The following is a 9797-nucleotide window of genomic DNA, read 5'->3' on the forward strand; positions in this document are numbered from 1 at the left end:
ATTTTAAAAGTGAAATGTGCATATGTACAGAAGGAACAACGTGTGCTCTATTTTGTACAATTAGGCCGCCCAGGTTTGTGTCGAATGTTATGTTACGAAAACCAAGACATCATTCAGTTATTTGGGTGAAAGGTCTTCGTTACGCAGAAGTGGCCAACAAGAGAAAAGGCAAACACACTATTCCCGTACCGCTGACCTTTGTGGACTTGAACTAAAACACCATGTCGCTCCTGAGAGGTATTGAACATTGCTTTTTGGCTCAATATCAGAAAATACACGAGTCTAGACACGAGTTGCACAAGTTGTTTTGAATGTGTTTCCAAGTGGTGGTTGTATGTGGCAGCTAGCTTTGGCAGAGGTTTGAATGAACTTGAAGTCAGGGCTGTTGATAAGAAACTTGCAGTTTGTCACTAAAATCGGGGAATGGCAGAGAAAACGTGAATAAGGTATCCTTTTAACCTCTTTGGGTATCGTAATGTATCACAGCTGTGTTAAGCTTACCATTTGAGTTCAATGGAATGGCACTGTGCAAGCAACAAGTTGTGTTGTGATTTCAGGTACACTTTAATACCAGAAATGTAATTGTTTACTTATTACATCCAATGCCAGTCATGGCACATGTCGTAGATGGTCAACGTGGTTTTGTTTTGTAAGAGCTATAAGAGGTCATGTGAACGTGAAGTGCTATCTAAAACAACAGCGGTAGGCTACTCAATTTCTGTGTCAGTATGAGAGTCTGCCTTTTGGTCTTACTTTCAGTTGTTCTGAAATGTTCTGCCCAGGCCAGATAGAAGTATACTATCAGTAGTAACCATAATTAACGTTTGTGGTAATTTAAACCACATTTACATTTAGTGTAGATTCGAATATGGAAAGGCACCTTGCAAATAAGTATTTGTCTATGCCATGCTCCCATGTTCAAGACAGTAGGAGAATGAGCAGTATCATGCCAGTGTGTTAGTAAAATTCAGATAGCAAGATAATAAAACATCTGTCATTCCAAAGCCACACCATCCAGTAACAGATGCAATGGTGTGTGTGTGTGTGTGTGCGCGTGTGCGTGCGCGCGCATGTGTGTGTGCATATTCTTCTCCTTGTCAGGTGTGTTCATTGTGTCTGCGAAGCGCACCCCGTTCGGTACGTATGGAGGTGTCCTGAAGGACCACAGTGCCACTGACCTGGCTGAGCATGCAGCCAAGGCGGCCCTGGCAGCAGGGAACGTGGCCCCAGAGCTGGTCAACAGCGTCGTCATGGGCAACGTCATGCAGGTGACAATCTAACATGATGTCATATCATCACGTGCACTGTTAGTGCTGCAGGGCAGTTGAAAAGTGAATTGTGCAACATTTATAACCGTACATTGAAAATGATCAACCACATGACTGTTCATTTTGGTTTAATACTGCAGCATGTTTTTAAATTGTTTGTAGAAGATTTATTCTGTATAGTCTGCACACTGTACTGTGTATATACCATTCACTGAAAGCCCTCATCCCCTTTCTTTAACTGGACTCAGCCATTACGCTGCTGATTGCAAGTAGCCAGTTATTCCAACACTATGCACATACCAAGACACCTTTTGAGATAACCTTTAGGTTTTTACGTAGAAGGTAAAGTACACCGCTTGAATAATAACGCAGGGGTGTGTGTGTGCCGCTGACAGCTTTTGTTGGGCCCAGGACAAAGTCATCTGAAAGGGCCCTCTAGCCAATACATACAATGTTATGGGGAACCAATTCTAGGCCCTCTATCTCCCTGGGCACGGCACAACATACCCCTTTGCCCCCACCCCTGTCGGCGGGCCTGTGTGCGTGTGTGTATTTTGAGTGGGTCATGACAGCTTGCATAGCTCTTTGTCAGCAATTTGTAGTGTCAGTGTGCGGAGCCAGGTGGTAATAACCTTCAACAGACTTGTAATCAAATTATTACAATATAATAACATCATGGTGAGAAACTAAAATGTACCACAAAATAAAAATTGTAATAACTATCTGTTATGGTGCAGAGTGAATCTACTTGCAGTATAACTGGAACTTGCTGTAAGAAATATGTCCAAATGTCTGACAAATGTTTGAATGTATGCCTTCTTATCACTCCCTCATCATTCCGATCATTCCTCCATCATTTCCTGGCCCACAGAGTTCAGCAGATGCGCCCTACATTGCCCGGCACGTGGGGCTGCGCTGTGGGGTGCCTATTCCAGTGCCCGCGCTCACAGTCAACCGCCTGTGTGGCTCTGGCTTCCAGTCCATCATCAACGGAGCCCAGGTGGGAGAACACACACACACACACACACACACACACACAAACACACACACACACATTCCCTGTCTCCCTCCTTCTAACTCCCATAGTAAATATTCAGTTTTGATTCACATCCAAAAATATATGGAAATTGTTTTTTTTATTGGGACCATGCATACTGATGCAAATTTACAAATGAAAGTACATCATGCAAATGTCAGAATGAGCGTAGGAGCTACAGTACTATTCATCTGCTTTGTGGTTATGGCCTGCCTAAAGCACGGTTTACGATCTGTTGGACTAATGTGTGAATGTGTGAATGTCCTTCCCCAGGAGATCTGTCTGAAGGAGTCAGAGGTGGTTTTGTGCGGCGGCTCGGAGAGCATGAGCCAGGCCCCCTATGCTGTCAGGAACATCCGCTTCGGAACCAAGTTTGGCTTCGACCTCAAGGTACTTAGTAGTCATGACATGAGAACTTGGTACTTAGGACTTAGTTTATCTCTCTCATATCATCAAAGAAAATGACCTTGAAAAAAATGTCTTTGTATCATGTAACATGACTTATGATTTTACCACTGAACATTTAGAAGCACCTAAAATTCTCCAACACACACACATTTTACTTCTTTATTTGTGCCCACAATTTGGGTTTCTACAGACACAGATTTGGCAGTTGCAGGGGAGAGATCCAGACGATGGAAACACACATAGACCCACACACACACACACACACACACCCTTACTTTTATGTGCGTCAAAGAGACTACATATCAAAAAAGCTTACATTTTCAGCAGTAATTAAATGTTATTTGGTCATCATAACAATATTACAGGAAATTAAATCTGTGTCTGCATGCATGCCTTCTGGGTTGTAAATGTGTGTGTGTGTGTGTGTGTGTGTGTGTGTGTGTGTGTGTGTGTGTGTGTGTGTGTGTGTGTGTAGCTGGAAGACACCCTGTGGGCAGGCTTGACAGATCTCCATATTAAGATCCCTATGGGCATCACAGCTGAGAACCTGGCAGTCAAGTACGAGATCAGCAGAGAGGAGTGTGATAAGTATGCCCACTCGACTCAGCAGAGGTGGAAGGCAGGTGTGTATACAGACACACACACTAACGCACGCACGCACACACACACAGGCACAGGCACAGGCACAGGCACACACACAGATGGACAGAAATCCAATTTGCATTCTTTTTGCATGAACATACTGTATTAAGGTGTGAAAAAATGTTTGTGACATTAGATGGTAGACACCTAATGGATCTTATCTGATTTCCGCTGTCTATTCTGTTCTCCCTCCTTTTCTCCTCATCTGCCTGCCCATTTGTGCAGCCCATGAGGGCGGCCACTACACCGCTGAGATCGCCCCCATCGAGGTGAAGGGAAAGAAGGGCAAAGTGCCCATGACGCAGGACGAGCACCCGCGCCCCCAGACCACCCTGGAGCAGATGGCCAAGCTGGCGCCCGTCTTCAAGAAGGGAGGCACCGTCACTGCCGCCAACGCATCGGTATGCCTCACGCCTCACACATTAGTCTCATAGATTGTAAAACGTGCTTTATGCAGGCCACAAAAACATATAAATTAAGGGAAGTCACTTGCACTCTATCCTTCTTGGAGCGCACAGGATATGATACGTTTTCTGTTATTTTATTTTGTTCCACCATAATGCGTGCTCATGTCCCCACTCCCTACTGCAAATTAATTCTAGACTAGAATGATGCTTACAATTGTAGAGTAACGTGATGCTTACAGTACATTTGCAAGTGATGCTTAAAAGGCGGTGTGGGCTTAAAGGCCAAAAAGAATTGTAGAGTAGTATTGAGGATTATTTGTGTAAAATAATCTACAGTAGACATGAATACATTTAGAAATACTTGATTACATTTTATAGTTTGTCTTGATCTGTAGCAGGTTGATGAAACTGATCAGTGATGTCTCTGATGGGCCTTCATTTCTTTAGGGCGTGTCTGATGGAGCTGCTGCCCTGGTGATAGCCAGTGAGGATGCTGTGAAGGAGCACGGCCTCAAGCCATTGGCCAGGATCGTCGCCTATCACGCCTCCGGCTGTGACCCCAGCATCATGGGAATTGGTAGGTAACTAAAATGGGAAGCCATGTTTGTTTGGGGTTTTTTTTTTGATGGATGATTCCATGGATGGATGATTCTACTAACTGTATACAGTTATGGTTTTAAATGCTTTGCGCAAGTCATACCAAAGGCAAACCGCTGCTCTTCCATAAAAACTATGAAATTAACACCCTGTCGTCTGTGTTTGAGCTGTGACTTTATTCTAACTGAAAACTATCAGTAACAGTTTCTTAAATGTTTTCCGCGTACTTCTTTGGTCCGTTGCATGAAACAAAAGCCTCTTTTCCCTTCCTTTAAGTTAAGGAATGTGAAAAAGGCCCATGTGCTGTGTGTGTCTGTGGCTTGTGGCTATATGTATCTGAGCCCTATGTTTCCCATGTGTCCATAGGACCAGTACCAGCTGTCACAGAGGCTCTGAAGAAGGCGGGACTCACTCTGCAGGACATGGACCTGGTGGAGGTGCTTCATTCAACACAAAACAACCAATCAGCTTCTCAGAGAAACACAGAACAAGAGTACAATCAGAGAATCGTATATGAGAGAGATATAAATCAGCCGGGTTCTTCTCCGGTATCAACTTTACGTCGGGTGAACGCCCCTTTAGGACACCTTCGATTAGGAGACCTTTGGGGTCTTGATGTTGAAAAGAAATGGAGTCCCCTTAGCGCTGTAGATGGCGGTAGCGCACGTCTTGTGCAAACACCACAAAAAGAGGAGAAGGAGAGACAACGCCCCCTTAGGAGACCGAATTTTGAGCACACTCCTTTGCATTTTTATGGGCGGGTTTTAACATATCTTTCTCTCTTAGAAGATATTTGGTACAATGTACCAAGATGCTGATGTTTTTACTAATCATTGCATATACAGTACTCTTGTTAGTAGTGAAAGAGCTATTCAGAAACCTGCACGCACCTGCTAATAATCTTCATTTAGAGTAGGGTATCATTTATTAATCATTTTCAGCATTGAAAATGTGGTTTGAAAATGTACACTATTGGTCCTCCATGTGTTTATTCCCTACATTTTGTGTGTGTGTGTGTGTGTGTGTGTGTGTGTGTGTGTGTGTGTGTGTGTGTGTGTGTGTGTGTGTGTGTGTGTGTGTGTGTGTGTGTGTTGCAGGTGAACGAGGCGTTTGCACCTCAGTACTTGGCAGTTGCCAAGGCTCTGGGGCTGGACCCTGAGAAGAGCAACGTGAACGGAGGAGCCATCGCCATCGGTCACCCCCTCGGGGCATCCGGCGCACGCATCACAGCCCACCTGGTGCACGAACTCAGGTACATACTGTACACTCTTTGGCAGAAACTTACAACATCACGTTCATCTAGCGTTGGCCTGGAGGGCAGATTGCGATCTCGGATTGATCTGGTTATAACATGTTTTCACACTAGATTAGTTTAGTAATTCCTTGGCTGCCCTCTTCAGTTTTGGGCCGGTGACCCCCATCCTCCTCATAAAGCGCTGGATGGAAGTTCCTATAAACCCCCTGCAGCCCACCTCCACAGGAAAGATGTTGGCTGTCCAATCAGCCTCTCGTCACTCGGCTACCAGCTCAGTGTACTTCTCCTTCTTCCTTTCGAAGGCCGCTTCCATACCACCCTCCCAAGGGACAGTGAGCTCTGCCATGAGCACTGTTTTGGCTGCAGGGGACCAAAGGATAACGTCTGGTCTGAGCGAGGTGGTGGTTATCTCCGGTGGAAACTTGAGCTGCTGGTCAAGGTCCACCTTCAGATTCCAGTCGCATCCCGGTGTTAGTAGTGCTGGTCTTTGGCTGATGTTCTGAGCTCCCGCCCCTTGCTGTACGAAGTGGATCAGGGTCCGTGACTTTGATGGATGGTCTTTGGCAGCTTCCAGCCTCCGTGCCTCGAGGATCTCTGCCAGCTTTCGCAAGACCTGGTCATCCCGCCACCTATATCTACCCTGGGCCAGCGCTGCTTTGCAACTGGACAGGATGTGCTGCAAACTTGGGTTTGGGGCGTTGCAAAGGTGGCAACTTTCATCTGAGCCATACCACTGGCTCAGATTACTTGGGCTGGGAAGAGTGTCATAAGTGACCCTAATAAGAAAGCTAAGCCTTGCTTGAGGCATCTTCCAAATGTCGGGCCACTTGATGGTCCTGTTGACCACTCCTTCCCAGGTTGTCCATTGGCCTTGCTGCGACTGACTGAGTGCTTTGATCTTGTACTGATCTTCTTCGCTCCTGACCACCTCTTCGATCACCAGTTGTTTCCTTTCCTTTCTTGTGGCTTTAGACCAGAACTTGGGGGCTTCTCCCCACCCCAAGCCGGCTCTCCCAGACTGTGTCCTGCCCACAATCTCTTTGTGCATGGGCCTGCTGATGGCCTGGTCAACAGCCTCTTCTGCCCTCCATTTGCGTCCTGTTCGAACAGGTGCTTTGTTGTTTTTCACAAATGGGTCAGTTGAGTTTCTCAGCTCCAGGACAAGCCTTGCCTTCTCCTGCTTGTAGCCTAGGCTGATAGACTTCAGAGGCAGTTGGAGTATGTTTCTCCCAAACAGGCCTACGCTGGACAGGCTCCGAGGTAAGCCTAGCCACTTACGGACGAAGCTGTTGGCTCAAGTCAATGCCATAAACATATTATAATATTATTATATAATATTATAATATATAATATTATATATTATATTGTATTATGTTTTATCAGAGGCGTTATTTAACCCTGAGAAAAATGTTTGACAGTTTAATGGTTCATATTGTGAAGGCATACATTGCTTATTAAAAGTTTGGACACTAAGGAGTTGGACCTGGAGGAAGTCTTTGACAATTTAATAACTCATCAGCATATTAAAAATATGGCCAGCTGTGCTTCCCTGTCTCATCAATTGAAATAATAATTAATGCTCCTCTGCATGTTGAGGTATGAACATACCGTATGCAAGCTCTTGCATGAATGCTTGCAGGGTTTACAGCTGGTGATCATATTTATAGCTCACCTGCTCCTTCACTACCTAGCTGCCCTGACACACACACACACACACACACACACACACACACACGCGCACACACACACAAATCCAGACACCAGAATACACACACACACACACAGATCCAGACTCTGGAACACACACGCACACACACACACACATGCACACAAAATGTTCAGGCACATACACATACACACTCATAGACATACTTGACACAAACACACACACACACATACACACAAAATGTTCAGGCACATATTACACATACACACTCATAGACATACTTGACACACACACACACACACCCCAACAAGAAAGGAGACCTGCATCTGTAGGAAAAAAACACCATTATACAGACAGAGGGACACGCACATTCCATATTTCAAATTACTGAACAATATTGTATTAAAGCCATTTATAAAAAAAAATTATGTTCTGAACTGACATATCCTCAGACGATTATGGTATTGTAGTACCACGGAAAACTCAGTGTTAAAGGTTAAAGGTGACAGTCTTTTTGTTGACCTACGTTTGGTTGTCACGATGGTTAACTGTTGGCTAAACACTTGATCTGTGACCTTTGCCCTTTCAGGCGGCGAGGAGGGAAGTACGCTGTGGGCTCTGCCTGCATTGGTGGCGGCCAGGGCATTGCCATCATCCTGGAGAACACCCAGTGAAGATGAAGACCCAGCCACACACACACACACACACATAAACATAACAGCACACAAGACACACACAAACACACAAACACACAAACAGACTGATACTCAAAAGGAAACTCAACATTTATAAGGGTAACATATCAAACACTCACACGCTTGTCGTAGGCAAGTCGCTGAAGCAGCTTACACATGAACAAATCTAAATCAAGAACACATAAAAAGAACAAATACTGCAAATGATCTGTGTTGTTTATGGCATTGACTTGAACGCGGAGGTTATGTTTATAGAAACATTTGTAGTTTTTGGAAGAGCCATGCTCCTACAATGTGCCTGGTCCTCGTGTCTTATTAAAAGTCTAGTGTGTGTTTTTAGTTGTTTATTTTCAACATGTATGCTGCCCATTCATAAATTTGTTTCTCATGAATATTGTCCTGGTCTCACCAAAGCTGGTTTTGCAGCCGAATATGTGTATGATATCTCTGACTGGCAATGCAAAATTGGCTGAAGATCCACCTACGTATGTATTGAAAGTATACATTTCCAAGACACAATGGAAAACTTAAAATTCATTGAAATATACATGACAAAGATGTGTGGGGTGGGCAGCATACATTTCTGGAAATAAACATCTAAAACCATTGCACACTTTCCCTGTAAGAAATGAGAATGTATTGTACTGTGCTAATGATGCCTTGCAGACACCAAATGGCCTCCTGGGACCATTGGCATGCCTTGTGCTAAAGACACTAGTGTTACACAATGCAGACTACACAGCACAACTTTTTATGCCTTTTTATTGTATCCGTTTGTTGCCTCCTGGATGCATTACGTAATACTCCTGTCGTGCGCTTTCCAAAGCCATCCACTGACTGGGATACTTTCTTTCCCCTCAGACACACTCTCTCTCTCTCACACACACACACACACACTCTGTCTCTTTTTCTGCCTGTTTATTTTCCAAAGCCATCTACTGACTCTCTCTCTCTCTCTCTCTCTCTCTCTCTCTCTCTCTCTCTCTCTCTCTCTCTCTCTCTCTCTCCCCATGTGTCTTCACTCCTGACGAGCCACTTTGAAGAATACACTCTATACCTGACAGGCTGTGACTGTTATTTCATATTTTGTACAGGAATCTAATAAAAGAGAAAACGTTTGCAAAACATACTGCCTTAATTGCCGGTACAAGTGTTGTATGTGTAACACTGTGACCATGACTCCAATGTGTAATGCATACATGTACGTATTACATTGCCATCATCTGACACTGTTGTATAGTTATTGCATTTTCCTGCCATAATAAACATAATAAACTGAAGTTAGTAATTATAATTGTATGCAACCCTTTTTAAATATTTTTTTTATTATATGGTACCGTGAGAATTGAAGACAGAGATTAGTAGTAGAATTGCTTTATTAATTCCAAAGTAATTGTCAAAAGTCCATGTAACTGGAATTGCATTTGACCTCCATTGACATATTGATGAAGACATTTGACAAATACACACACACACACACACACACACATAACTAAAACATGAAAAACTAACATACTGATACATGCATTTTCTCTGTCTCTCGCACTCTCTATCTCTCACACACACAGGGAAGCCGATGGGACACTGTGTGAGATGTTTAGTTGCTTATTTCCAGATATCATGCTGCCCATTCACTAATGTTACCTTTTTCATGAATTCTTACCACCACCATCAAATTCTAAGTATTCATTATGACTGAAAAAATTGCACTTTTCATACATGAAAAGGGGGGATCTTCTCCATGGTCGGCCATTTTGAATTTCCAAAAATAGCAATTTTTAGCTGCAAAAATGACTGAATTTGGACCATACTACTATACCATA

At 43.9% G+C, this 9797-nt stretch overlaps 1 protein-coding gene across 1 annotated transcript; it reads left to right on the top strand.

Moving 5' to 3' along the window:
- Positions 1 to 86: 86 nt before the first annotated feature.
- acaa2 (acetyl-CoA acyltransferase 2) lies at positions 87 to 9268 on the top strand. The gene is made up of 10 exons (XM_063195640.1): positions 87 to 237; positions 1102 to 1268; positions 2140 to 2268; positions 2578 to 2694; positions 3188 to 3335; positions 3580 to 3755; positions 4209 to 4338; positions 4725 to 4795; positions 5456 to 5610; positions 7869 to 9268. Exons 1-10 carry the CDS (start codon positions 222 to 224, stop codon positions 7951 to 7953), a joined length of 1194 nt encoding a protein of 397 aa, XP_063051710.1. The 5' UTR covers positions 87 to 221; the 3' UTR covers positions 7954 to 9268.
- Positions 9269 to 9797: the final 529 nt, after the last annotated feature.

Source organism: Engraulis encrasicolus, chromosome 3 (genome assembly GCF_034702125.1).
Source record: "Engraulis encrasicolus isolate BLACKSEA-1 chromosome 3, IST_EnEncr_1.0, whole genome shotgun sequence".
In the NCBI taxonomy this organism is placed as follows: Eukaryota; Metazoa; Chordata; class Actinopteri; order Clupeiformes; family Engraulidae; genus Engraulis; species Engraulis encrasicolus.

Excerpts from the sequence above, each read along its gene's own strand:
- acaa2 (XM_063195640.1), top strand. Across the intron at positions 2,269-2,577 it reads CCATCATCAACGGAGCCCAG|GAGATCTGTCTGAAGGAGTC; the intron begins GTGGGAGAACAC and ends GTCCTTCCCCAG. Across the intron at positions 3,336-3,579 it reads TCAGCAGAGGTGGAAGGCAG|CCCATGAGGGCGGCCACTAC; the intron begins GTGTGTATACAG and ends CCATTTGTGCAG.